General features: G+C 47.5%; 9 protein-coding genes across 9 annotated transcripts; 4 read left to right on the plus strand and 5 right to left on the minus strand.

Annotated features, from left to right (window-relative positions):
* Window positions 1–1,998: 1,998 nt before the first annotated feature.
* On the plus strand, window positions 1,999–3,343 carry BDV38DRAFT_270766 (uncharacterized protein; the record flags this gene model as incomplete). Its single annotated transcript, XM_032057205.1, has 5 exons — window positions 1,999–2,043; window positions 2,099–2,304; window positions 2,341–2,448; window positions 2,512–3,100; window positions 3,293–3,343. 5 exons carry the CDS (start codon window positions 1,999–2,001, stop codon window positions 3,341–3,343), a joined length of 999 nt encoding a protein of 332 aa, XP_031914364.1.
* A 2,572-nt stretch (window positions 3,344–5,915) lies between these two features.
* BDV38DRAFT_75628 (uncharacterized protein) lies at window positions 5,916–7,557 on the plus strand. Its single transcript, XM_032063881.1, has 2 exons — window positions 5,916–6,115; window positions 6,185–7,557. The coding sequence occupies exon 2, from the start codon at window positions 6,335–6,337 to the stop codon at window positions 7,535–7,537; it is 1,203 nt and encodes a 400-aa protein (XP_031914365.1). The 5' UTR covers window positions 5,916–6,115; window positions 6,185–6,334; the 3' UTR covers window positions 7,538–7,557.
* Window positions 7,558–7,973: 416 nt separating this feature from the next.
* On the minus strand, window positions 7,974–8,936 carry BDV38DRAFT_270768 (snoRNA-binding rRNA-processing protein IMP3; the record flags this gene model as incomplete). The annotated part of the gene is made up of 4 exons (XM_032057206.1): window positions 7,974–8,147; window positions 8,270–8,525; window positions 8,595–8,699; window positions 8,905–8,936. The coding sequence occupies 4 exons, from the start codon at window positions 8,934–8,936 to the stop codon at window positions 7,974–7,976; spliced, it is 567 nt and encodes a 188-aa protein (XP_031914366.1).
* A 478-nt stretch (window positions 8,937–9,414) lies between these two features.
* On the minus strand, window positions 9,415–10,797 carry BDV38DRAFT_270769 (phosphotransferase family protein; the record flags this gene model as incomplete). The annotated part of the gene is made up of 1 exon (XM_032057207.1): window positions 9,415–10,797. The coding sequence occupies one exon, from the start codon at window positions 10,795–10,797 to the stop codon at window positions 9,415–9,417; it is 1,383 nt and encodes a 460-aa protein (XP_031914367.1).
* A 624-nt stretch (window positions 10,798–11,421) lies between these two features.
* BDV38DRAFT_75641 (putative DnaJ domain protein) lies at window positions 11,422–13,127 on the minus strand. The gene is made up of 2 exons (XM_032063883.1): window positions 12,600–13,127; window positions 11,422–12,546 (listed from the first exon to the last, which is right to left on the minus strand). Exons 1-2 carry the CDS (start codon window positions 12,776–12,778, stop codon window positions 11,463–11,465), a joined length of 1,263 nt encoding a protein of 420 aa, XP_031914368.1. The 5' UTR covers window positions 12,779–13,127; the 3' UTR covers window positions 11,422–11,462.
* On the minus strand, window positions 13,128–16,109 carry BDV38DRAFT_75640 (uncharacterized protein). The gene is made up of 2 exons (XM_032063882.1): window positions 15,337–16,109; window positions 13,128–15,284 (listed from the first exon to the last, which is right to left on the minus strand). The coding sequence occupies exons 1-2, from the start codon at window positions 15,728–15,730 to the stop codon at window positions 13,477–13,479; spliced, it is 2,202 nt and encodes a 733-aa protein (XP_031914369.1). The 5' UTR covers window positions 15,731–16,109; the 3' UTR covers window positions 13,128–13,476.
* Window positions 16,110–19,151: 3,042 nt separating this feature from the next.
* Window positions 19,152–22,682, plus strand: BDV38DRAFT_245114 (uncharacterized protein). The gene is made up of 6 exons (XM_032054418.1): window positions 19,152–19,874; window positions 19,975–20,081; window positions 20,142–20,254; window positions 20,349–20,427; window positions 20,497–20,845; window positions 20,922–22,682. Exons 1-6 carry the CDS (start codon window positions 19,609–19,611, stop codon window positions 21,982–21,984), a joined length of 1,977 nt encoding a protein of 658 aa, XP_031914370.1. The 5' UTR covers window positions 19,152–19,608; the 3' UTR covers window positions 21,985–22,682.
* A 337-nt stretch (window positions 22,683–23,019) lies between these two features.
* On the plus strand, window positions 23,020–24,960 carry BDV38DRAFT_75690 (NADH:flavin oxidoreductase/NADH oxidase family protein). The gene is made up of 7 exons (XM_032063884.1): window positions 23,020–23,296; window positions 23,348–23,453; window positions 23,516–23,935; window positions 23,989–24,008; window positions 24,063–24,299; window positions 24,356–24,694; window positions 24,743–24,960. Exons 1-7 carry the CDS (start codon window positions 23,228–23,230, stop codon window positions 24,806–24,808), a joined length of 1,257 nt encoding a protein of 418 aa, XP_031914371.1. The 5' UTR covers window positions 23,020–23,227; the 3' UTR covers window positions 24,809–24,960.
* On the minus strand, window positions 24,743–26,524 carry BDV38DRAFT_245129 (glycerol-3-phosphate dehydrogenase family protein). Its single transcript, XM_032054419.1, has 3 exons — window positions 26,304–26,524; window positions 25,129–26,240; window positions 24,743–25,066 (listed from the first exon to the last, which is right to left on the minus strand). Exons 1-3 carry the CDS (start codon window positions 26,354–26,356, stop codon window positions 25,002–25,004), a joined length of 1,230 nt encoding a protein of 409 aa, XP_031914372.1. The 5' UTR covers window positions 26,357–26,524; the 3' UTR covers window positions 24,743–25,001.
* Window positions 26,525–26,787: the final 263 nt, after the last annotated feature.

Below are 26,787 nucleotides of genomic sequence, written 5' to 3' on the forward strand. Positions count from 1 at the left end.
CAACAGCTTGGATATCTACCAGTAATAGAGTTGGGTTACTCGGCGTCTCAATCAACACCACTTTGACAGTGTTTTCGCAATTACTGAGGATGCTCGCCAGTTCAGTCTGAATGTCATTGATGAATAGCACTATGCTACCAAATAATGGTGTTCCTTGCTTGAGGGACCTGTGCGTTCCGCCGTAAAGACTCGCTATGCAGGACAATATGGTACCCGGATGCCAGTCCTTGTATGATGGCTCCTATAGCAGCCGTTCCGGATGAATATACCGGTGCGTGATCTGTTTCCTCGAGCTCGGCAATGGTTATCCTCGATACTCTGGCGGTTAGGGTTGGCTGAGCGCGAATAGATATATGCGCCTCTGGGTGACGCGACTTGTGTCTTGAGGAAATGTGGTAGAGAGGGAGATCTATTACCGTCAGTATCCTGTAGAAACAACCAGGTTAAGAGGCAGGTGAGGATTTACTGGCTTCACTACTAGGGCTCCCTTAATTGCATCGCGGGGCAAGTCAGGTCGCACAGCTAGAGTTCAATAATAGGTTATTTTGCCAGATGTTTAACGGATTACTTATATCTGCTTCCTTTGTATACATGGCCTTTGAATATGGCAGGGCTCTCTAAAGAGCCCGGTGTGCTCCTCCCTCAGCGGGGAAATATGGGTATGTCACTGGCCTACAGTACCATTTGAATAGAGCTTAGACATAGCAAGGAATATGGTCAAACCGTAATATGTATCCAATCAAGACTTTTTCATATGTACACTGAACATATTTGTCCATCCCTCTCCATTGTCCTCTCAGCCCACCGCCTCCTTCACTCGAAACAATCCTAGTCCCATTCTCCGCGAGCAGATCCTAGTGCACTCCCTTTAATTCCCATGGTGGATCTGGAACCTTCGGGTCTTCCTATGTAGGGAATTCAAGACATTGAAAGAGATATGTAGATGGCGGTGGTTATCCCCAAAAAAGCGTGAAGTGGCAAGAGAAAAAGGCGATCTCACTCTGCTTGTCTTTGTCAAATAAACATTTCGTCAGGTTAAGTCTCAAGACAAAGTATCACTCACTCGAATTTAAGGATAGAAAAGACTTGTTATCAGGCAGTTCACAACTGCCTGATAACCCAGGCCCATCCCAGCCACCCAACCAAGGGCCCGTATATGAATGCATATTTGATTTGGAATACCCTGTTGATTTGCTTTGTGTCAGTATGTGTTTTTTGCAAGACGAGTTTTTTTTTTTCTATTTCTGTTTCTGTTTTGTTTTTCCTTTGCTGCGGTTTGCTCTGCTCTTCCCCACCCTGCCACTACCCGGCACTCCAGAAGAAAGATTGTTCGATAGAAGGAAGGCTGTATATACAGGCAAAGGAGAAAAAAATGGAGAGATGAGAGGAGAAAGACAAGAAAATAAGAATAGATGGGGAGACAGGTAACGAAGATAACAAGACTTGAAGATGGAAGATGGAAGAGAAGACAAGCAAATAGAAAGAAGGACACAAGAAGAAGAAAAGGTGCGTTAGGCAGCCTGGTCTAGGTAGGTCGATCGACAAAGGAGTGTAAAGAAGAAGAAGAAGAAGAAGAAGAAGAAGAGAGGAAGAGAACATGGAAAAGAAGGAACTGCGGGGGGAAGTACAAGTATTTATACCCTAAGCTTCCTGGCCGCTACTTCCCTAGTGAAACATGGAATCACATCGTTAGTACCAGATTGGGAAGGAAGGCAATTGCATTCTCTGCCTATGCTTGGTTAGGCCTTCCTCGAAATACAAATGCAAGATCAGTGAATGAAAAACTGCCTTTCAAAGATTAGTAGATAGACTACAGCCTTTGTCTAGGTGATGTCTACCTAGTACACAGAGAGCTGCTTTGATGGTCTTATTCTTATTCGGTGAGGTTGCTGCTGCCTAAATCACAAATAATATAAGCCAGTGGATATACTGCTTCATACACAGTCTCTCTCTCCTCTACACATCTAATCCTCTCCTTCTCTACCTTATAGGGCCGATATGGAGATTCTTCCTCGCGAGATCAAGTGGCACATTTGCCGCTTTGTATGTGGGCCCTTGGGTCCCCTTGATGAGTCTGTCAATTACTAAAGAGATCTAGGTCAAAGCCGACCCTTCTGGTATCCTAGCCCCCCTTAGCCTGACAAGCCGAGAGTGGTATGATGCGACGGCTCCTATTCTCTATGAAACTCTCAAAGTTAGGTTTGGGCATAGTGTGAGTCTTCAAAAAGCTGTCTCAGAGCTGAAGGAGGTTGGTCGCGGGCGACTCTTTTTGAAGTATGCTCGAAGGCTAGATATCGTTTTCCTGTGAGACTACAGCGAAACACCATGGCGTCGCCAGAGTATGGAACTTGTCCACTACGGCCTCCCGGCTTCGGAGAGAACCTTTCTAAAGTACTGCTTGAAAGAGTACCTTGGCCCAGATTTCTGGCCTTATATTTTAAAGCTCCGGTAATATGGAGAGGAGAAGTGGTAATCTCTTGTCTCTGTGATTGCTCATCTAGAGCACCTCAGTGAGCTAAATTATGTAGTAGATATGACCATGTACCCACCATTACTCCAGCAAGTCTTACGCCAATATCATCCAATGTGCCGCCTAAACATCTGGCCTTTCCAAGATGTAAGTCTTGATTCGCATATTCTGCCACGAATCCAACATCCCCGTGCTTTCAAGAACTTTGATATTCTTCTTCGTTCGTCGGGGCTGCATACTGTTGCCGTGGATTATTTCATGAATGAAGTCGGGAGACCTTGGGTGCATTCCAACGAAATTCTATCGATCATATGCATGACTCCAAATCTTAAGCATCTTAATATACGCGGAAGAAGTTCTCGTTCTCTAACTTTGCTGAAACCGATGGGCAAAGAAAGTACTGCGAATGAGAAGCCCAGCCCAGCAGCATGCTTAGTTTCACTCTCTTTTACGTCGCCGGCTCGCTGTGGACCTTGGGAAGTAACGCTGCCCGAACTGGCAAATATGGTCGATCTTTCACGGCTTCATTCACTGGATATCTCGATTCACTCGGATCCTACACTGTTAATGCGAGCTGCTTCAATCTTAACAAGTCTGGAAAGACTGTTCTTGATGATGGATCCATGGAAGGTGCGTGCTGCAGGCCGATCTGCAGACGACGAAGATATGATAGCTGCAGTCCAGGCTTTCCATCCGCTAAAAATATCTATGGTTACGTTGTTTACGGAGGAGCCAGTCTCCTCATCGTATTCTTCTACAGCATGGCTGCTCATTGAGAGGCCTCGCACTCGAGCCATAGGATATTAGCCATAAAAATTTCAGGCCATACACTCGATACACGTATCCGCTATTCGACAGTCACGATATCACTGAATTGTCAGAGTTGCCCAAACTTACAAGAACTTCGCCTTCCAATAAAGCGTCGTGGAGGCCGCCCACATAAGTGCGACATATACAAGGCGATAGGTCAATTCTCACAGCTCCATACCCTGCTCATAAATCTAGGCTGCTATCACTGGTCCCTCAACAGGAGGAATGCCGGACCCGCTTTTCTCAGGGAAACGTTAATCAATGCTGCAATTGATGAAGGTCTTGCTAGAGGGATCTAGAATGTTATCGTCTCGAAACAATCTACTCAGAGATTGAGGTGTTTACGTCTTGTACCCTTTGGCGGGGGTGCCTATGAAGAAGATAATGAAAGAGATGCCATCCAGCAAGTGAGCCGATCGTTTCTCGTCACACCCAATACCTGTACGGGTAAGCCCCAGGATGTCAGGGAAATTGGAACAGAGGTGTGGGACAGCCAGCGACTGCCGAGGGACGTGATTGCGGGATCATATTATAGGTCTAGCCGCCTAAAGCAGGTTATGAATAACTTGTGGCCTCTGGTAGGGGACGGGATCTGGAGAGTGAAGAGTTCCCCTTTGCAAGTGGACCATCTCATTGCTCACAATCCTACGGAGTAGCTAGCTATTATCATTTCGCCAACCGAATATTACTCTTTCTCTCCACGGATACAAGTCGCTGTTTCAATCGAGTCCACATGCTCAATGAAACCATGGCTGTCGACTACCGTCAAAAGCCCTCACTTACTCAATAGCGTGACAATTTTATGCCTAAGTTGCTGACCGGCCGAGAACGTCCTCGCTGCAGGCCATGATCTGCGAAAGGATACGGCATGCATGTTTCACTAAGCCCTTGGTTTACCACGATGGACTGGAGTTGTTTATGCACATCAGACGATACTATTAAACACACGGTACTAAGAGGAGGGAAACTTCCACGGGGTTCCCTACTAGTTGGATGGATACCCTTAGGAGACGTGATCGATAAGGTGGTCCGTGTATACAGAACAGAATAGGGGCTAGAGAACCGGAAGTGAGTATGCAATGTTTCATTAGTAGATAGGTCATAAATTCCAGAAGGGAGTCAGCCAGTCAGCCGTTGAGTCCTCGTGGTACTTCGGTTTGTGCATAATTTTTTTTTTTTTTTTTTAAACATGGTATGCAATGTATCGCCGTGCTAATCAGTAAGGGAGACCTTTCGTGTATTGGGTGATACCGAGCGTATGAAAACGACACGGAGGCGAGCATCGAGTAGAAGAGGGAAGCATTCATGGCATTTGCAGAATGTTCCTGAGTGGCTGAAAAGGTGCATTCCAACTTTTCGGGAGCTTACCGAGTATAGAGTGCTCCGTACAGAGTAGACCTAGTCTAAATACCGGTTGAGAACAACCAGCTTCGTAAAATCATACTAGATACACTAGAGTCAGGAATGCTACTAGTCGAATGTCACTCTTGGTCTGGACCAAGTAAACCAACGGTGGGGGAGGAGGTATGCTGATGACATCACCTGATGTCTCCCTCTTGTTCAAAGTTCAAACCTGCTGAGCGGGCGCGAGTCCGACATGCCTTGCTACAACACAAAAAAAAAAAAAGGAACGAGTCCATGTCCAGCAAGATCAGATTGTTCGCAGTTTTACCGCCTTCCCAGGCGAAAGACTGGCGGTGAAAATGCATGACCAATAGAAGGCGTCCGAATGGGGGAGTGCACCATTCAAGCGGGGCGCGGAAGCGGACATTGGTTGCAGCGGGGGCACATGGTGGGGAGATCATCAACAGAATGACCCATGTCTTGCTCGCCTTCCCAAGGAAATGACTGGTCCGTCGCTGACTATAAACCGTAGTCTATTTCATGGTCGGGTCTCGATGCCGACTTTCTTTGCTTTTTCTCTTTCTTGTGTTACTAGTCGGTTACCTCTAATATATACTAATATAGTAAGGAAATCCCCCTTGCTGTCAATAATTGATGACGATAGCCTCGTATGGTTCATATAAATTACATTAAGATGGATGCCTATCATTCCGATAGGGGGATCAAGTTTGGAGGAAAAAAATAAAAATAAAAAAAAAAAAGAGTAGCCTGTTGTAAGGGGCGTTTAGAAGGAACGAGGGACGGGGAGGGTCCAATGACAGGTCTTGCGCTGAGTAGTCAGAGCCAGTGGAACCTGCAGGTCCAGACTCGACCTGCAGGGGAATTTCAATCTGCCTGGATGCCTGATGGAGGGCAGCCCCGCAGTGTTATTCTTTCTTAATTGTTGGCAAAAGGGAAGGAGCGCCGATTTGATTTTAACTTAGGTATTAGTCTGGAGTACTAACTAGTAGACTAGTCGTAGTCACTGGGGTCAATTTCTTCTCCATGAATCGTCTCTTCTTTTTACCTTTCTTGTCCTTCGTGTTCTTCCCGTAGTGAGAGGGTAAAGTGCCCGATTCTCTCCACTGATCGTCTGCGGTGTATTAATTCTCTCTCATTTTTCTTTTCTTTTTTATTTTTATCATTTTTTTTTGGCGCAAAAGACTGGAAGGTCCCCCCGTCGGTGAAGAACTGGTTTCGCCTATAATTTCTTCCAACTATTTCTCCCCATAATTGATTGATTGATTATTATTATTATTATTATTCTACTTCTTATTATAAGTGGGTTCCGGCATCCTACGAACTACTATCAACTGTCTCTGGTCTACTCCCTCCCTCCCTTTCCCTCTTAACCCCTCCTCCGTCCTCCCTGGGTCCTCGTTTCATTCCCTATGTCTTCTCTCTCTCGAGTTTGATGGGCTGGTTTCACCGTCAGGATGTTTCATTGTATCGGTAGGTAATCATATGAAAAGGTCTTGAGTGGGACCGGCATGAAGTATATATACTGACCTCGTTTGTCAGAACCATTGTTCCTATTGTCATGTATTGATGGTCAGAGACTACGTCTCATGATCGGCTGATCAACCCGATCTCTTGCGCCTCACTTGATATTCCCTATTTCTTTTCGACGATCCGAACCACTGGTTACTCGGCAGGTGATTGTCGCCAACCATGAGCTCCATCACATGCCATCGCCAATCGCATGCCCACGGCGGCTATCCTGACAGTCTTCCGCACGGGCATCACCATAATAATAGCAACAATAGCCGCCCTCTCCACATAGTCCAAACTATTACACCAACTGCTCTGGGTCCAGGCACCGGAAATAATCCGTCTTGCCTGGCTGGATCCCAGCTACCTCCATCCCTTGAGATTTCTTCTCCTAACCTGAATGCCTTGTCCGATACAAAAGCCACCTTGGAACTCACTGAAATCACCGAGGATACATGCACCTCCCCAGCCTCTCACGATATCGCCGACGATATGGGACTGAGTATGGAAGTATCCTCGACCACAACTCCAAACGTCACCCCAGACGTATCTCCTGTTTGCGACAATACTCGCATTCCAAAGCGGAAACGAACTTCATCCCCACCGTCGCCCTCTTCGACAAGTCCTGGAGACCATCGTCGTTCATCATCTCGAAGCACTCGCCACTCTGCACAAACGGCACGCCAAAGCTCTTTACATTCTCATCGCCGCTCAGCTACCGTCACGGCCCCTCTCACGCCATCGGTTCCTAGTAAAGATCTGGAACCCAAGCGGGAAGATCTTCTGGCCCTGCACCGGGAATCCTGTCGTCTATTTCAAGACAGTGAGCGAACTATCCCAACTCAGTATGAAAGAGCGTCACTTCCCCCAACTATTCACGATAGTCCGCCACACACGCTCCGCACATCTTCAGAGACCGGCTCACCCCCGGTTTCCCCAGTCTTCCCGACCCGATTTCCTACAGTCAGTGAGGACTTGACGGGTCAAGACAATCATAAGGGCCCCGTGCTCCACGCTTCGCCCGTCACGAGCACCATCCGTGATGAAAGTTATATCCCTCCCATCCAGACCTCGGTCACTGTCATTGACTGGACGTCCCCGTCCACGCGAAGGCGCGAATACAAGAAGATCGATCGTGCCAGTAGCGGGGTAAGGGGTTTCTGGCGCCGGGTTGCCCCCAAGTGGTGCCAGTTCGGACATGATCGCACGCCGTTCTTTGAAGAAAAAGACGGCAAAGGAAACTACGAGGGCAGTGTCCGACGGTTTCGAATGGACCTCCCTGACGAGCCTGTCCCGGAACGTAAAATGAATGCCATTGGTGCGCGAAAGCTGAAACAAAAGTTGGTGGCGACTAAAATGGGCAGTCGTCGAAAGAGCGAATAGTCGAGTCATGACGCCACGCTGGTTCTCCGTGTTTTCCATTTAGACATTGACAGCCACCGGCTGTGCAACATTCTTTAGAAAAAGAAAAGCCTGGAGCTTTCCAAAGTTCCGAGTTGTGACGCTCTCACAGAGTGAGGTGTGTTGAACACGTGTCACAGATTTCTCGTGAGACTTGAGACTGTCATTGATTATTCCCTTGCATGGGCGGGAGATTTGTAATTGTGATACCCAACAAACCATAGACTGGACCGAATTCATATCTATTTGCATCAAAATTAATCTGATTGCCTTGATATAAGAAAATGAGAGATACTTTTTCTTTTCCAATATCGCCACCTTGTAACGCCATGCAAATCATTTAGATAATATAAATCATAGTGAAGGGTATCGACCAGAAGCACACACCCACTTTTGACTAACAATCCACGCTCATTCATCACAGCATATCGAAATCGTCCAACTTATCCCGATACTGCATGATGTTCCTCTTGATCTTACTGTTATCCACCCAAGTGACGAAATCCTCCATGTTCCTCGTCACCAGATAAGCGGGATCAGTCACGACCTCACTTCCAACACGCACATGTCCCTGTTCAATGAAAGTAACAGCCTGAAAACATATTAGCCCTCACACTCCAAACAAACTAACTCAAAAATATCCCCAACCAGAGCAAAAAAAAAAAAAAAAAAAAAAAAAAAAAGAAAGAAAAGGAAAGGGGGGGAAGAACAAACCGTCTTAACATTCTCCACCATGCCACTCCGCGCCATAATAACCGCCAACCTGCGTCTACAGAGCGCAGAAACCGTCACCTCGCGCTCAACCCTCGACAATCCAGCACCCTGTTCCCGGCTCTGCTTCAGAATCCCCATACGCCAGAGTTTATCGAGGACTTCGCTCTCGACCTTCTTCCGGACCGGATCGCTATCGGGATCGAGCTGCGAGAGCTTATGCGCTAGTTGACGGAGGGAACCGCAGAGGGCATTGTATCTTTGAGACGTTGTGTTAGGGTCCTATTCTGATGACATTTTATATGATGCGAGCTGGTGAGGAACGTACTTCTTATAGTCGAGGTCATTCTGGAGATAGTACCGCTGACGGACTTCGTGTTCGCGGTGACCGCCGTCGGATTTGTAGTTGTAGAAGTCGACCTTCCGAAGGAGCCTATTTAGGATTTGTTGTTAAATTTACTATATCATTTAAAATTTCCAACTTGATTTGCCCGTGTAATATGGCCAGAAAGGATATCCCAGTCAAGAAGATGACTTGAAGATAGGCCTTCTGGGTTTTTGGCATATCTTCAAGCTCGACGGGATATGCATGCGCCGGTCTTTGGGCATTGCGGAATATGTAGCCGAATTCAACTTACTTCTTTTCGTGATACTTTAGCTGACGGACCATTTTGACGGTGTTCTTTCTTTCCCTTTGTATATCGGGTTTCTTGTTGCGATGGTTGTATTGGTTGATTAGGGAAAAAATTGGAGGGCGGTGTGTGATTCTGCTGGTTTTGAGGGAGCACCGCTTTTGAAGTTTTGTGCCTGAGGCATGAGATATCTATGTAGATGTACCTTTGTGGACGGGACTATTCCTGAATAGGTATGTAGTTGTATGATCTATTGAATGATCATAGATCATAGTAGATTCTATTATTTAATGGTAACAACATGAAGGTGACATGGTCTGGAGATTATTGAAAATAAGCAGTGTGGCAAGGTTTTAGGCTTGATCCTAAGCCTTCGTGGTATTCCACTTGGTATATAGAAGCGCGCTGGCACGATTATCCTGGGGTAGGGTTTGTAGTAATGAATGCATTAACAGACTACGAGGTGAGATAGAGCTCCTGAAGAGGAGCGGTAACCATGTTTATGGCAGATGCCAGTTATATTGTATTACTTCCTGATAAAAGGATATCATACCCGAACTTCAAGCATCTTCTATGGTATTCGCTCAGTCTTTTCTCAGCCAGTGCGCATGAAACATCATAAAAGTCGAAGTCCGCAAGGTCACAATCATCAATCATTAATACTTCCTCTTCGCACTCTTTGCTGTCACCAGACGCATTTGACCGAGTTGACACACCCTCCTGGGCAAGCTTAACGATTGTATCAAAGACCTTCTGCACGATATCTACTGTACCATACGGATCATTCGCAGCGTTTAGTAGATTCCTGAGAATGAGTGATCTTGTAGTTAGGTTAGCGCATGCCAGATCACGATATAACCGGTGAGACTGGATAAACCCAGTATATAAAGATCGATAGAATCTCAACGTATCGGGTGAATCCTCCCAGAGACCTAGGGGTTCAGCACGCCGCTCGATATCCTCGGTCCAGCAATACGTTGCCGGATCCCAATCTCGCGTCAACCAGCCCGGGTATCGTTCATTCCCTACACTTCGTGGCACAGCCCCCACCCCATCCCAATCTATGACGGCCTGCAATGCCCCGTCTTGTGAAACCAAGACGTTCTGAACATCAAAATCAGGATGGGCCAGAACGAACGCGCCGCGTTCATCACTTGGCTCTGGTATCCAGTCAATGAACAATCGGAGAAGGCCAAGCACACCCTTTTCGAAAGTCGTGTCTGGCGGTCTTCGACGATCCAGCAGCGCTGTGTAATATTCTTTTGTATTGGAGAAGGGTCCCATCTCCAAGTAGACTGTCGATTGGTCTGGATCGCCAGCTCTTAACCGTTCTCGCATGGTTGCGGTATCTACTAGTCGTAAGGGACCGATGCCCGAGGGGACACCCTGGTCATCGAGAATCATTGAACCCCCTGTGCTGAACGAGAATATGTCCAGCTGAGCCATAGCAGCCGCGAGGTCTCGTAGGCATCGCGTGCGTCGTGCCTGTACAATTTCTTTCGGCGAAGCGTTATCGAACCAGACTTTGTACAGCGAGACTCCCTCCACATGGTCAATAAGGATGAACGGACAGTTGAGCTCATTGTCACATGTGTCGCTAAAGGCATGAATATCTGGGACTGGGATAGTAGTTTCGCGACGCAGTAAGCGCATCGTCAGTGCTTCTGAGCGTAGAGCTCTAGCATCCGAGGCTGTGAATTTTTCTCGGCTCCCATTTACAGGAACTTTGAGTAGCCAGAGAATTTCGTCGTGGAATTTCACCGGGTAAAGGACATGGTAGGAGCCGAATATTGGGGGCTTGATTTCGATTACCCTGAAACTTTCGGGGTTGCTGTGCGGGATGCTTTGTCGAATTGTGCTGGCGTATTTGGCGAGACGATCCAGTCGTATACTTTCCATGACCTCTGTGAATATATCATGTTCGTCGGGCCCTGAGGAGTCCAAAGAGCTGTATCCAAACACATTTTCCTCTTCAGATTGTTCGGTAGGAGAAGTTACTGCCATGGGTTTGAATATCTAGGGGGAGTGCCTTGTGATTATGGACTAGCTCTAAGCCACCAACAATTTGAATGGTGGACGATTAGCTACTTATTCCCCCTTAAGAAAAAAAAACATATATATATCGATGCTCCTAATGCAGATGCTTCATAGAGCCTTTCAGGAAGAGGAAAAGTAGCTATTGCGTACAAATAGCCAGACCTGACCAATTCATGTGTAGTATTATGCATATAAAGAATGGGTAAATTGGTCCACAACTCACGTGTAACTGAGCCAAGGACTCTTTGAACTTGAACCCTAATCAATTATCCGGCTTATGTTTTCATCCCTAAGGAACTCTGAGATAAAATCCACTGTAAATCCATCGACGATTGTAGTTTCTTAATTCGTTGTGTTTATGTAACTCAATCCGCAAGAGAGCACCAAGGCTCAGATGGATGCAGAGTTTTGCTGCTTTGATCATTGCAGATCGATGTCTAATCTAATACAGTATATAGTAAATATACAAAGCCACGGATTCACGTAGGTCATCCAGACAGCTTGATGCGGTGTATTTAATTAATATATCATAACTCATCCTTCACTGATGGTTCAGGCCGACCACTGTCCTTGTCCAGATTAACCCCGTTCTTCTTACGCCACTTCTCCCATAGCGCAAAGAACTCCTTCTCCATCCCGCTCTCCATCTGATCAGGAAGAATCACACTATACTCCACATACAGATTGCCCGGCTCCTCATCTTGGTCGTGACTTTCATGGAGATGACCGTCCGAGTAAAATGGCATGCCCTCACCCTTAACTGTTTCCACAGACAAGGGTTGCACGACCTCACCGCGTTTGCGTCCAAGCTGGACGATGTGCCCATCCAGGTGAGTGATATTGCGGGTCCACTCACCCATCCATGCCTCCCGCAGTGATAGCGCTTCCCTCCAGAACAGGTCCTTACCCTTCCTTCGGAAGAAGGTGCCGTCCGTCTGCCACTGGTAATCGCTCGCCTCGGGTTCCCGCTCATCCAAAATCAGCACCAGATCGCCAGCAATATAGTCGGGACTCTCGTCGGCCTCATTTTCAAATACAATCCGTGACCCCTTCCCCATTCCAGGCTCTACAGTAAACGCTGTTTCCACCTCCTTGCGAACAACCCGTTGTCCGTGACATACGTGACAGGGCTTCTTGATCATCTTCCCTTGTCCACCACACTTATCACAGGTCATTTGCACTTGCTGAAACATTCCGGGTGCCAGCATATGCTTCTGGATGACCCTTCCATGCCCCGCGCACCGATCACAGGTGATAACCTCACGATCTGCCGACCCCGTACCCTCGCACGCATCGCAGATCTGCTGTTTCTCTAACATAATAGTGACCTCCCTGCCATTATAGAAATCGCGCAGCGGCAACCCAATCTTGTATTCCATGTCCGGTCCCCTCCGATGTCCCGGCGCATGTCCGAAGTGTCCGCCGCCGCCGAAAAACCGCGAAAACAAGTCGAAGGGATCGTGTGCCTGTCGCCCCGCATTGCCACCCTGTCGATGCTGTTCCACTCCTTCATGTCCATACTGATCGTAGATCTTGCGCGTGGTGGATGTAGAAAGTACGTCATATGCCTCTGCAATTTCAACGAATTTCTCGCGTGCGTTCTCGTCGCCTCTGTATAATTGCCGTTAGAGTACTAGTGCTTCTAAGATAACGCAAAAACGTACGGATTCTTATCAGGATGATATTTCTTGCTCAAGGTTCGATATGCCCTTTTAATATCCCTTTCTGAAGCCGATTTGTCTAAACCTAGAGTTTTGTAATAGTCTTCTGCCGCCAGCACCAACTGCACCAGGCATAGTGCAATGACGAGAAAAAGGCAAGCTAGGCGCATTGTGGATAGCATCTTCTACGAGCTGCGTTCGCGCAGCTCGTGTGAGTCTGGTGATAATCAGTTGGCGGCGTTATCGCTGCAATCGAGGTGCGCCTTGTCGACTTGCGGGTATCTTAAAAGTAGATAAGAGGCGAGAGTGGTTATTTCGCTAATTTCTTGCTTTCTGAATTATGAGAGCAGGCTCGAACAGTCCATAAAGTAAACGTAGACTATGCCTTGAGATCAGCAAAGACCTCAAGAAGCGTGTGGTGGGGTTGGATCTGTGTTGCTGTCCTGAACTAAATAAAGCTGTCAACCCAAATACACCATAGCTTGTCGATTAGGTGGCCGCAACACGGCGAATGGTTCAACCGGGCCGGATCACGTGTGATTATACAATTATCCCCTTTTTTTTATTGGAAGCAACAGCTAGGCAGCACTATACGACAAAATATTCTTTGGAGATATCTGCTAAATAATTGTATTGTGCACTTCATTATGGCCCGTAATATGTGGACAGTTGAGGCATGCATGGCAGTAAAGGAGTGAATGGAGTCGATGGCGATTACACATGTCGCATAGCGTAAGTAACTAATAGGATCGTCCAGCGTGTACATAGACTTATTAAAGCAGACATCTCCCTAGGGAATATGCAAAGATAAGTGTGGGAGATGCCAGTGGATGAGAAGAAACCTCAAGTAATAAGCAAAAAGCGAAGCATCCGTCAATCATTAGTAGCTACGTGTCGGAACGTTAAAAATGTCGTTTCGCCATGTTCTTCTCAGACCATAGCTCTCATCTCCTTCTTCAATGGCTTCTTGAGCTCTCAGTGCTTCCTCGTGCCAAACTTTCGTAAGACTTCCAGGGGCATAAACGCCCTTGAAGATACCTTTTCCAGGTGCATCAAAGCCGATACGAGTCTCAACGTCTGAGACTGGTTGCAATCGTGCCAACACCGCCCGCACAAAGGTCGCCAGATCTTGGGGATTGGCAATGCGTGCAGCTCGCAAACGCTCCCGTGCAAACACGAGCTCCCGGTTAAGTGCAAAAGCGGCCGCAACGATTCGTTCTGCGATCTTCTTCTCCAAGACTCGACGGAGCATATGCTTCAGGAATGGCTTGGTCAACCATAAAAGGTACTTCCACTTGCTGCGATGCACCTTGTAGTCGAGCTTGTGTATAACCACCCGCACGCCGCGAAGCGTAAAGATTTGCTCCAGACGCTCCCGACCCACTTCGATATCCAAGGAGATATCAACGCCCCGCTTATCTAGATAAAAACTGGCGATACCCTCATCATGGAAACGGAACAGGCCTGAGTGGGTGCGGAGCCAATATCCGAATTCTGAAGCACTCACGTTGAGTCCCATGACTGTGGCAGTAAATGTGGTCTTGAGATCAGCCGTGGTTCTCTTTGAATGCCTCTTTAAGACGTCGATGTCATTCCGTGTGGTGATATGCAGACGATATGGGAGAAATGATGAATAGTTAACCGTGTGGCCTGGCTCCAGGATGAAGTTCTCCAATAGAAGGTCAAGCTCAGGCGCCATCACCTCAAGTCGCAGAATCGGAATGTGTTGTATGGTTCGAATAAGAACAGGAAAGAAAACTTCAAGGATGTCCGAGGGCAATTCGCATTTTCTCTCATAGTAGCCGTCCCATGCGTCTTTGTATAGCTTGTTGGTTGCATCTATCAATTTGGTCACTGCGGCATCTTCAGGGACTGTACGCAAAGTCCGTTTTGCCTGTTCCAGAAAAGCCTCCACATCCTGCCGCAGATTGGACTCAGTGCCGACTTTCTTAGATTTTTCCTCGAGCTCACTGAGTTTTTCTGAAGCAGAGTCAAAGAAACTTGGGTCAGTCAGCATCTGCTGCACTGAAGACCCTAACTCTCCCATTAGTCTCTCAAATTCTGGGTCTTTACTAGTATGCTGCAACACTTGCTGGAATCTTTGTTCCAGGATCTTCCATTGCTCGGCATCGCCCAGCGACTGAACCAAAGTCCAGAACTGCTGCATCGCTTGCTTTAGATCCCTATTTACCTCGACCTCTTCTTCAGCCGTTGTGATTATATCCGAAGTTGCATTGGCGTAGGTCTTCGCGTAACGCTGCACCAGTGTAGCAAGGGTGGCTACCGAGTCCGAATAGTCGGATCGTTCGCGCAGTTTCAGGACGGCTTGCTTCAACCGGTAGAGCAATGTATCCTTTTCCTGGCCTCCCAGATGTTCTTTGGCGCTCTTGATTGCCTCTTGTCCAATGCGAGCTGCTCCATTACCTGCCGCCTCTGTAACTTGAGCTACCTCCTGGCATAGCTCCTCGCTTGATGGGGCCGGGCCTTCATCTGCACCTACGCCCTGCACCGCGTCGACTTCTTCTTGTGATGGTTTGATCTGTTCCCCAACTTGTTTCGAAGTATCTGACAGGAAATATGCCGTGTCAGAGAATATCTGACGGCCAACGGTGGTTAAGTCATCAACAAAGAGACGGAAGTCGGCATTAGTCAAAAGAAGGCTTCCCACAGTGCGAAGACTATCATACGCTATCCCAACATCAGCTTACTACATTTACATCAAGTATACGTGTAATTTTACCGGCTTTAGTATCTTGTCTAGCCTTCACATGAGAGGCATGTTGTGCGACCTGGCCACGATCAAGCGATACCCTAGATCGGGACAAATGCCACAAGAATTCCTGCAGCTTATCATCACTATTTTTGTCGCGCAATAGTTCGATGAAGACTTGTATCCAGATACGACAGTCTCGGATGAGCTGGCGACCGACAGAGCCGATATCCTGGGTACGAGGGTTCAGGATATCGGAGGCCAACAAGGTACGGAGATTAATAATGACTTGGTCGGTAGATGGCAAGTAACCCTCTGAAAGGGCACGTAGCATCTGAAACGAATGCAATTTTTGATGCAGTCGCTGTTGAAGGGTCGTGTCCTCCTCATAGCGAGGAAGGAGGGGCTCGGTCTCTTGGGACATGGCAGATAGGCAGCCGTTGCCACGAAATACCTCTTGTGTTGATTGACCGAAGGACTATCAAGTCCCAGTATGTACACCGAAGACTACCCGAATTGTTCCGCGGGAGGATCAATGACTCAATTAACTCAACCTTCTCCGAAAGGAGCTGAGGCCAAAGAAGGGAGGATGGGTTGCATGACAGGATGAGATGAGCTTCTCCCTACGTGGTTGCCGCGCTTAACAGCTTCACTCTTGCGTCACTGGTCCCCCGCCGCTTTAGCCAATCAGGTGATCCGCCTTCGATATGTATGTACTACTTATCGATCAGAATGATCTCATAACACAAGAGAATCAAGTATTGGTGCTTCCAAACTGCCTATAATTTATTGGAAATGAACCTATTCTTTCAATGAGATCATTTCTCAACAGTTAGGGTTTGTCAGACAAACCTTGATAAGCAACATCCCACGTTCTTGCCTGTCTCAAACTATTTTTTTCGTCCATACTATATATACTCTGTACATGCTTCGTAATTAAACATACAAAACACACACGTGCTTCATTCTTATCTGCAACTGGAGAACATTCAAGGGCGGACAACCGCGTAGAACCATAGTCTGGGGCATAGAATCCCAATATGAAACGATATCTAAGTCCCCTATCATCAATTGAACGTAGGATGATAGTATAGATCTCTATTAATAGGCATGACGTCTCCTGATTGTTGTCAAACTACCCTAAAAAAAAGCTTGACAGCCAGGAGTATGGGATGGACCCATTCTGCCACACCGGAAACACTAGATCGACATAGTCGCCTTGAGCCTCACCTGATGCTTCTTATTTGACACCGAGTAACAACACGACTTCTATTCCATGATGAGTGAGTATACTATCTTAGCTCTACGTCGGTTGCATGATTGGCAACCCAATCAAAAACATTGGTACATTTATCCCAAAATCATGACCGGTGAATGTTTTATTTATTTTTCTTCTTTCCGAGATTCGTGTAGACCATATGCTTATTGTCAGTTCACAAGTTGATGACCGTATGACTGCACATCGCTCAGGGGCTGGGACTGACTAGAAACACTAAAAAATAAAGTAAATGGGAAAATATGGGTACTTCTAAGGGTACCGATATGATCAGTAACAGTACTAGTAATTTTCAATCTTCATTTGGGTACGAGATGAGAGTGCTCCATCTTGTAAAATGATCGTTGACACTTGATCGAGACACTAATTACTTATAACCCTAACTGGATAGAAGATGTGTTATCGTACCATGGCACTGAAAAGATAATGATCCAAAAATGTATCAGAGTAGTTATTCCCGACACAGTAACCCAATTGAATACAAAAGCCACTTTCTACGATCACGGAAAGTAAGTTCCGTTAGATCGATCGAGAAGCCCGAACACCGTCTCAACGCCACACACCCCAACACATTGATGCCGCTGGGGTATGGACAGAGCCGGAAATGCACGATAATACAACTTCCGCAACAGCAAAGACTCTGCAGGGACCAAAGTTGCGGAAATCCCAACGGTATACTGAGTACTGTGTATCTTCGGTCCCAGTCCCTATACTACACTGTATAAAACATACTGTTCGGCCCTGTGACCAGATGTATACGGATCAAAGAAGAAAGGATCGGCACTACCGAAGCTTTAGATCAATGCGACTTGAATCCGGGGAAACTGGCTGAGTGGGTAACGGTATGTATCATTCTAGATTGAAGATGGGGCTATTATTCTCTCGTAAAAGACTGGAAAGCAAGGGGACTGAGCTACAAGACATCGCTCTGTTTGAAACATACGTAGGAATTGTGTATAAATGACTCGGTAGATCTGGACTACGCCGATTGCCGTCGATGGTGGCAATACGGCCGACTGGATAGGGAGAGTCGGATGTCATAGTAATCGCCTATCTAACCATTATTAATTGGAACCGCCTCGATTGCAACAGTTTAAAATTCTAGAGAATTTGTATTAACTATGCAATTTTGAACCTTGGCATTTGTGCCTAATGAGAAACATTAGAACTGCGTTACGGTTTTGAAGCTCGGAAGACTAGGGCGACGACTACGCAAACTAGGAAATGGGCTCCATCCGATGTCTCCATCGGCCGGACCCGATCGGCGGAGCCTTGCTGTTTCAGAGTCTTACTATTGGGCAGCGAAACAAGGATTTTGGGGGTGCTAATTTTGAAGTTGGAGAGGACTTGGAAAGGGTTGAAACGAAAGAGAATAGGGAGGAGGCGAGGGAAAAAAATAACGCATTCTGATGGCTCAGGTAAACGTGTACCGACACGCACTCAGACAGCATGCATGATAGTTGTACGCATGTATGTATGTAGGGGGGGTTACATACATACATACCCAAAGTCTATGCGTCATTAAAAGACATTGACAGCCACAGAGTATAATCTCCAACTTTCAAAGATAATCGTATTTCCCGATGCAGCAATAGTAATGACAACGGCTGCTATGAGTAAGAAAATACCTTAACCTCTAGAGGTTAGGTGCGAGGTGAGGTAATCAGAAACCCGCCACTGACTAAAGAACCCGAACTCGGCCAGTATCCGGGCCGCGTTTTCGCTGCGGGGAGCCTAAAAAAAGACACTAAAAGTACTGAAGAGTGTCGAGAACCATGAGTATCGATCAGCAGCTTTCGTCCAGAATCCTTCCTCTCGCAGTTAGACTTACTGGGATTGGAACCTAGCTTGGAGCTCCACGACCAGGATAGTTAGTGCGACTGTACATTAGGCTAATTTCTGCCACATGAGACTCGATCCACTTTTTGTCCACTGAAGGGTCGTGTGTCGTTATTTGGGTCAGCTCCACCGTGTGAAAAATATCGGGATGCCATATCGGATGCAAGCTGTTGCTTACGAGATCCCTACCCTGATAGCTCGAGAGAATTAATATTACACTACTTTTCAGGAAAAAGGAAGGTCGAACTGAAGAAAGCGATCATCGTGGAGACACAATATTACACACGTAACTATCACCCAGGGGGGAAACTTGTAACCGGAGCCCGGAGTTAAGAGAGAAAGAGAAGAATATAATAATAGTACTGTATACTTTTGCCTATCCAAGTCTAGGTGTACACCGCGTAGGCAATTTTTCATTATATGCATGGATGGGGGGTACTTCGGAGCTATAGTCGAATTGGAGTAAGAAAAAGAGAGAACGAAGAGATGTGGGAAAAAAAAAAACCGCAATTCATATTTGCTTACGTCCAGTAAAAAGCCTCAATCAAGGGGTCGGGTGCAAATCTCCCCAACAAAAAAAGAAAAAGGGTGAAAAATAGTATATGTATTACTCTACTTATTGGAAACCCACTACTAATGTGTATCCGCACTAGGCGTAACTAAAAGTCGATATATCGGAATTTGCAAACAGTGAAATTTTATACTTAGATGATCAACTTTTTTGATACCTGCGTCCCGACCTGTACTCCGTGCTACACGGTAGTTATCGTCCTGGTCCAAAATTGCCGCAATCCATTGCCAACTCCTTTTGCAATTTACCTCATTCTCATTCGCTTTCAGCCCTGTCTGCCACTTCTCATCGCTCGCTTCGTCCTTTTGAAATTCTATTTCTCCGCATTTGTCGGGTTCGGAGACTCTTCCCGTTTCTCCACATCTATCCCAATTCGTCCCCAAATTTCCCAAAAAGCTTCGTATCCTATTCCCACTGGTGAGACTCGGACTAAAAGTATGCAACCATTAAACGTCCTCCCCGATATCCACCGTCGCGATCCCGACCTCCCTGACTGGCCCTTTGGATCCCGAGTCTTCCCGATTGATGAGTCTGAGCCTTCGTCTAATCACTCCACGGCCCTTGTTCTTAGACCTCGCGACGACCTCGTTGGAAATCACAACGGGTGTTCTGTGTTATGACCACCGGAATGTTGTGGATTTCTCCTCAGAGGGGTTCAATGTTAGCGCGCGGACATAAAAACAGACTGCTTCCTATCGTTCTGTCATCTCGTGCAACCATTTCTTCTGCATCTTTCTCATCTTCTTCGTTATCATTTTCCATTGCTGGTACTCGCCCCAATAGTAGTGTGACTCAGCTTGCCCCAATGGCTCGTCTTCCTGCACAGCAAGGCCGTCAGGTCCATGCGACCTCGACGTCGTATGTGAACCATGCCGCTCCAGTGTAAGCCCCTTCTATACCCTAAAGGGTCCCCTGCTGGTGAAACAAGCACTTCTATGAAAGAAAAGTTCTTCGCTGACGACGACCTTTTTTGACCCTTCAGAGAGGCCAACTTCGATACCGCCAACCCTCCATACATCCGCAAGTACCTCCGCACATACGGTCTGACTCCTCCGCGCGCAGAGTCCTACGAGGTCCAGAAAACAAGATGTACGTATACTGGGACATCGGATTGCTCACGGCGACGAGGGAAAGCTAATTGCACTACAGGCCTGGCACAATTGGCCTTGAAGCAAACCGCTATTGACAAGTTTCTCTACCTGAGCACTCTTCGCAAGAACAATGTGCATTTATTTTACCGTCTGGTGACGGATCATCTGAGGGTATGTACAGAAAGTGGGGACGAAAACAAGCTGCATTATAAAGGCCATGTCTGCAGGCTAGATTTTCGTAGATCAGAAATCTAACATCCAGTAGGAACTTACCCCTCTGATCTATACCCCGGTCGTCGGTGAAGCTTGCCAGAGATGGTCCGAGATCTACCAGCAACCGGAAGGTGAGTTTCAGTACCTTGTCTAGCTCAGCTGCAACGAATCAAACCCGGCCGCTAACGACTTAATACCAGGTATGTACCTAAGTTGGGAAGATCGCGGCAATCTTGCTGCTGTCATTGCCAATTGGCCCCAGCCCAATGTGGAGATCACATGCATCACCGATGGCTCCCGAATTCTCGGCCTCGGCGACCTTGGCATCAATGGAATGGGCATTCCTATTGGCAAGTTGGCGCTCTACACTGCATGTGCAGGTATTCGCCCCGAGGCCACTCTGCCTTTGACTTTGGATCTGGGAACAAGCAACAAGACTCTCCGGGAAGACCCGTTGTACATGGGTAGCCGCCGTGACAAGATTACCCCGGAAGAGGAGCGGGAGTTCATGGATGAGTTGATGGCTGCTCTTACGGAGCGTTGGCCTGGGTAAGTAGTGACTCCTCTGATCGACCCAACATCTTCCGATATTACGGGCGCTAACGGAGCGACTCACGCCCTGCAGCATTGTCATTCAGTTCGAAGACTTCAAGAACCCCTTCCCTGCCTTGGAGCGCTACCGCGATATTTACACGTGCTTCAACGATGATATCCAGGGCACGGGAGCCGTCATCCTGGGTGGAGTCATCAACGCCGTGAAGCGCTCGGGCCTTCCTTGCAAGGATCACCGTGCTGTCTTCTTTGGTGCGGGAAGCGCCGGTGTCGGCGTTGCTAAACAGATTGTTGCTTTCTTCATGCGTGAGGGCATGACTGAAGATGAGGCCCGGTCATGCTTCTACCTGGTTGACACCAAAGGTCTCGTCACCACTGACCGTGGCGACAAGCTCGCCGACCACAAGGTCTACTTTGCCCGAGAGGACAATGAAGGCCAGCAGTATAAGACCCTTGAGGAGGTTGTCGACTATGTGAAGCCAACCATCCTCATGGGTTTGTCTACCATTGGTGGCGTCTTCACCCCAGAGATCCTACGCAAGATGGCCGACTGGAACACCGCTCCTATCATTTTCCCTCTCTCCAACCCCTCCTCCAAGTCCGAGTGTGACTTCGAGACCGCTATCACTCACACCGATGGTCGGGCTCTCTTTGCCTCTGGTTCTCCCTTCCAGCCTTTCTCATTCACTAACTCTGCTGGAGAAACTCGCACCTACTATCCGGGCCAAGGCAACAACATGTATGTCTTCCCTGGTATCGGTCTGGGTACTATCCTCTCCAAGGCGGTCAAGATCACCGACAGCATGATCTATGCCTCGGGTGCGGCCCTCTCGCAGGCCCTAACTGCGGAGGAGATCGAACGTGGTCTGCTCTATCCCGACTTGACCCGGATCCGCCAGGTCAGCGTTGTGGTGACACGCAAGGTCATCCGTGCTGCACAGGAAGACAAGGTTGATCGTGAGACTGCCTTGCGCACCATGAACGATGACGCGCTTGATGCGTGGATCAAGGCCCGCATGTATGACGCTCACAGCGAAGTTCTGGCCTTGGAGAGGGAAGTTGGTGCCCTCTTGCACAACCTGAACCCAGCCTCCCTCTTGAATGGATTGTCGAGTGAAGAGAATGCCAAGCTGTAAACGGCTCGTATTTTTTTTGTTCTTCTTCCTTCCCTCATACCCTTTTCCCCTCATCTTCTCCATGCTCGACTCCGTAGCATCCCCCCTTGGAGCAATCTTTCTTGCGTCACTAAAATCCTGGGACTTTCCAGGCCGGTTTGATTTGATTTGAAGCGCTTTTTTTTTTGTTCATGCCTCACGGCCGTTGGCTAGAAGGATGCACTTGTTCCTGTATACCCCGTTCATCACTAATTGCGATTTGTCCTACATTTTGGACTTGGGTATTTGTTCGGTTCGTTTTAGAATGGTCCATGATTGTGGTATTTCGGGCAAATTGAATGAATAACAATTGATTGAATTGGACTTATTTTCTGCTTGATGTTTCGTGTTCCATCCAACTCTTAGAGTAAGTAATTTTGTGTAGGTATTAGGCAGGGTATCTCTCTGGGGCCGTGAACCTCCACCTGGACCCTCGCAAGCTTTTCCCCTCGTGGGCGGGCATGTGAAGTGGGGAATTGCGGAGGCTTTGCATTTGAATCTCTCCGGCGGGCGAAGCTAAGGTTAAGGTTGTGCAGATCTAATCTTTACCCCCTTCGCAATGGATGTCGCATTGGGATTTGGGATGGATTTTCAATGGTCCCTGGTCGTAGGAATGTTGGAAACATGTATGAAAAAGATTTCCCTCTATCTAAATCTATCAGGGTTGGTTAACAACAAACAACACCATTGGCCATATGATCGGACCCCCGCTCCACGTGGTTTTTCCATATCCGGTAAACCTGAAGATAGAGGCATCCTCTTCTTCTTCTTCTTCTTCTTCTTCTTCCCCTTCCCCAAGCAACAATAGCAGCGGAGAAATACATGGAATTTGTAACCTGCTAACAATGACTAGCACTCGGGGTCGTATCGATTCGGTTCGATTCTTTTCTGAATATTTATTCATTACATCTATTGCTATCTATTACTAACATATTTATGATTGCTAATGGAGTGTTCCCCATTATTAAGTATCACTAATCAATCAATATAGTGGGTGAAACTGAAGACGACCAAAAGTTTCCTTCATGAGGTTTTCGGGAAGCCCCATCCGTTATCCGTTCGGCTTGCCTTTGCTCCGCCCTTCGCTAAGAGAGAAGTGGACACTATCTGCCTCGGTTGTACATATCCGACCTGCGGCAAAAGTATATCAGTCCTGAGCGTCCTCTAGTACCTACTAGTCACATTAGCCCAACCAATTCAATTTTTTATTAAATATACTACCGTAATGCCGTCTTCTTTAAGCGACGCTGTCAAACTCCCTTGCGGCTTAGTGTTTCCCAACCGCTTTGTTAAGGTGAAAGACCTATCCTGAAGCACAAACCCATTTTTCTAACAGTGCTATCAGGCTGCAATGGCCGAGATGCTGGCGGGATGGGAGCATAATCCGACGCCACCAATGCTTGAGGTCTACAATCAATGGGGTCAAGGAGGGTGGGGTGCTCTTCTCACAGGTAAAGCCTTTGATAACCGGATGTGCAACCTACTGTATCAGTATATTAATGTGATCTGTCAGGAAACGTCCAAGTTGACATAGACCACCTCGGAAGTCACTTCGACCCTGCTCTGCACGGTGAATATACCGGCAAAGAGGGTAACGAAGCCCTCGTTGAGAGCTGGGCCAAATATGCCCAAGCATGCCAACAGCATGGAACTCCTGCCATCGTGCAGATCAGTCATCCCGGTCGACAGTCAATTCGCGGTGCTGGCAACCGTGGTCTCTTTGCGCCGACTATAGCGCCGAGTGCGATTCCCGTGCAGATTGGGGATGGTTGGTTGGACGGATTTCTTAGCAGAATCGCATTCCCGGCACCGAGAGAGATGACACAGGCAGATATTGACACTGTGACGAGGAAGTTTGTTGATACGGCTCGATTAATGGCCGATAGTGGATTCTCCGGCGTTGAGTTGCATGGCGCCCATGGATATTTAATTGGTACGTCACTCTGAACCTGTGGATGTGTCGCGGATCGGTTGCTAATAACGCAGATCAATTCTTGAACCCCAAGGTAACGGCCCAGCTCAGGAAACTGCCAAAGCGCTAATTAACACCTTGGCAACAGACAAATTTTCGAGCAGACGCGTACGGCGGCACTCCGGAGAAGAGAGCAAAATTTGTCCTAGATATTATTACCGAAATTCGAAAAGTCGTTCCATCGAAGTTTTGTGTGGGCATCAAACTCAACTCTGCAGACCACAGCTCATCAACATTTGAAGAAACCATGACTCAAATCGGATTACTGGTGGAGGCCGGGATTGACTTCCTCGAGGTCAGTGGTGGAAGCTATGAAGATCCCAGTGTAGGCACCCTCGCCCGACCATTTATTTGTCCATCACACAGGCTCATCGCATACAGATGATGGGGGGCACGCAGCCGCAGAAGAGCGCCCGCACAGCAGCCCGTGAGGCTTTCTTTATCGAATTCGCAACCGAAGCCCGCAAGCGGTACCCCGATCTTGTCTTTATGCTGACAGGCGGCTTCCGAAGCCGCACAGGTGCCGAGTACGCCATCAAGGAGAATGCATGCGATCTAATTGGAATTGGCCGTCCGGCGGCTATTGACACCAAGTTCCCTCAGTTGCTCCTCGATGAAGGTGTTCCAGATGCAAAAGCGCAGTTGCTTTTGAACAAGGTTCCGGCTCCATTTTATACTCGTTTCCTTCCTACAAAGATCATAGGTGCTGGGCTAGAAACTGTAAGATACCCCTTTGATGTTTAAGAGACAGCTTGCTAATCAGAACAGACATATTACGGGTGGCAGATTCAACGAATAGCAAAGGGACTGATGACCATGGTACCGTCTGTTTGATTGCACCATCGGTGCTCTTTATAATGTTATTTGTATGAGTACACTTAATATCATGGGCCCGGATTTATTGAACAGCACATGGTCAATTCATCTCATTTTTAATTGTTTATCAGTATCTATTGGAAGGTCTTCAGAGCCGATTATTTATATACAGTCCATCCGAGCATCCTAGCTTTACAGGCTCAGTATCAGTCTAACTGAACCTCTTATCCAGCAGCTTTGGCAAACTGTCCACGCTGGTCTTGCCTACGAGGATACCTGTCAGATATTAGCAATCACATTTCAGAGAACCAGTCCCCAGAATCATAGAGGAGACTCACCGTATACGGCGTCGAACAAAGGGAAGTCCTGCACTTTCCCATGCTTCTTAAGGAATTCGTGAACGGACTTCGCAGTGGATGTCCCCTGCAACTTCTGCCCGTTCATCTCAGTCTTTTCAATTTCATCTACGCCCACTCCCTTCTCCACGGCATGCTTCGCAGATCGGAAGTTCCTTCCAGCAGAGCAAGACGCGACCAGATCAGCAATTCCCGCACTCTCCTCCGTAAATGTTCTCTCGTTGACAGACTGTGGGAACCAAGCCCGTCCAAACTTCACCATCTCCACCACCCCAACCCGAATAACTGCTGCCTTGCCATTCTCTCCCCATCCTTTCCCGGCGACAAAGCCTGCCGCCAATGCCACAATATTCTTCAGTGCGCCGCTCAGCGCAACGCCCGCAACATCATCCACCACATTGACATGGAAATACGGTCGTCCAAACAACGTCCGCCACAGCTCCGCATCAACTGTCACAAGCTCCTGTGGCACCCGCGTCAACTTCGTATGCGTCGGCCTCGTCTTCACTTGCCTCTGCTCATCAATTTTGATCTTATTGTCCTCCGGGCTTCCATCCTCGGCCTTGACATCCATCGGCGGTGTATCATACCCAATAGTCGTCTCACTGAACTTCTCCGCCGCAACCTCCGGCGCAATATTCGCCCCAGACAACGACCCGCAATAAATCCCCAACTTCTCCATTATCAGCTCCGAAAACAACGTCACCATCCCATCCGTCACATCCACGCCCTTCACACACGATATCGCCCGCGCATACGGCAAGTGCTTACCCTTAATTTGATCCAGCGTCTTCTCGATAAACTGATGCGGGAGATTGAAGACCAGGATCGTTGCGTCCTTCACCACATCCTCGAGGACCGGGTTCGCGACCACGTTCTCTGGGAGCCTGATCCCCGGTAGGTACTTGACATTCTCGTGCACGGAGTTGATCACCTCGGTTAGGTTTTGGGGCTTGTCGCCGTATTTCGAGTAGTGGGGGGAGTCGGACGGGATCTGGATCTGTTCTTCGAATACCCACATTTGGACCTTCGGGGTGAAGAGGTCTGGGTGTGATGCCGTGTTTTCGGCGAGGATCTTGCCGATTGTTGAGCCCCTGTTTTTGGGTCGTTAGTAGTGGATTGCTTTGGTATGGGTGCCGATGGTTATATGTATGTACCAGTTTCCGGAGCCGATGACGGCTACGGTGTGTTGTTTCTTGTGCTGTGGCATTTTTGTTAGATATTTGTTTGTGCTATTTGGTTAAGATTGACTGCAGATGTCTCGGAAAACTGCTTGGTTGTGTTGATTCAATGTGTATATATATATATCCGAATATGGAATTATGATGTATTTGTTCTTGATCCGTGCATGTCGCAACGACGTCATCTAAACGTGACCTTTTAGCCAACACCAGACGTCACAGACCTTACCAGCACAACAGTCTAAATGCTTCCCATGTATGGCATCGTCTTGTTTATTTCATTGGATTGCTAGGCCGTGTTGGATTTATGCAAGAATATATTATATGGTGATATCAAAGTTTGGCCTTGGTTTCTTAGGTATGTACTATACAAGTTTATAGGTTTATTGTTAAAAATTTAGTCTATGATTTTTCATATTTTGTTATAGTTAAAACAGTATTCTTTATATCAAATCTTTTA

Source organism: Aspergillus pseudotamarii (genome assembly GCF_009193445.1).
Source record: "Aspergillus pseudotamarii strain CBS 117625 unplaced genomic scaffold BDV38scaffold_22, whole genome shotgun sequence".
In the NCBI taxonomy this organism is placed as follows: Eukaryota; Fungi; Ascomycota; class Eurotiomycetes; order Eurotiales; family Aspergillaceae; genus Aspergillus; species Aspergillus pseudotamarii.

Bases quoted from the DNA above. Each gene is read 5' to 3' on its own strand.
- BDV38DRAFT_75640 (XM_032063882.1), bottom strand. From the start codon at position 15,730: ATGTCCCAAGAGACCGAGCCCCTCCTTCCTCGCTATGAGGAGGACACG. The intron at 15,285-15,336 runs GTAAAATTACAC...ATGTTGGGATAG, and splicing joins TAGACAAGATACTAAAGCCG to CGTATGATAGTCTTCGCACT.
- BDV38DRAFT_75628 (XM_032063881.1), top strand. From the start codon at position 6,335: ATGAGCTCCATCACATGCCATCGCCAATCGCATGCCCACGGCGGCTAT.
- BDV38DRAFT_75690 (XM_032063884.1), top strand. From the start codon at position 23,228: ATGCCGTCTTCTTTAAGCGACGCTGTCAAACTCCCTTGCGGCTTAGTG. The intron at 23,454-23,515 runs GTAAAGCCTTTG...GTGATCTGTCAG, and splicing joins GTGGGGTGCTCTTCTCACAG to GAAACGTCCAAGTTGACATA. The intron at 24,009-24,062 runs GTAACGGCCCAG...CCTTGGCAACAG, and splicing joins ATCAATTCTTGAACCCCAAG to ACAAATTTTCGAGCAGACGC.
- BDV38DRAFT_245114 (XM_032054418.1), top strand. From the start codon at position 19,609: ATGACCACCGGAATGTTGTGGATTTCTCCTCAGAGGGGTTCAATGTTA. The intron at 20,428-20,496 runs GTGAGTTTCAGT...ACTTAATACCAG, and splicing joins GATCTACCAGCAACCGGAAG to GTATGTACCTAAGTTGGGAA. The intron at 20,846-20,921 runs GTAAGTAGTGAC...CACGCCCTGCAG, and splicing joins CTTACGGAGCGTTGGCCTGG to CATTGTCATTCAGTTCGAAG.
- BDV38DRAFT_75641 (XM_032063883.1), bottom strand. From the start codon at position 12,778: ATGCTATCCACAATGCGCCTAGCTTGCCTTTTTCTCGTCATTGCACTA. The intron at 12,547-12,599 runs GTACGTTTTTGC...GCAATTATACAG, and splicing joins TATCATCCTGATAAGAATCC to AGGCGACGAGAACGCACGCG.
- BDV38DRAFT_245129 (XM_032054419.1), bottom strand. From the start codon at position 26,356: ATGCCACAGCACAAGAAACAACACACCGTAGCCGTCATCGGCTCCGGA. The intron at 26,241-26,303 runs GTACATACATAT...ACCCAAAAACAG, and splicing joins GTCATCGGCTCCGGAAACTG to GGGCTCAACAATCGGCAAGA. The intron at 25,067-25,128 runs GTGAGTCTCCTC...AATATCTGACAG, and splicing joins TTTGTTCGACGCCGTATACG to GTATCCTCGTAGGCAAGACC.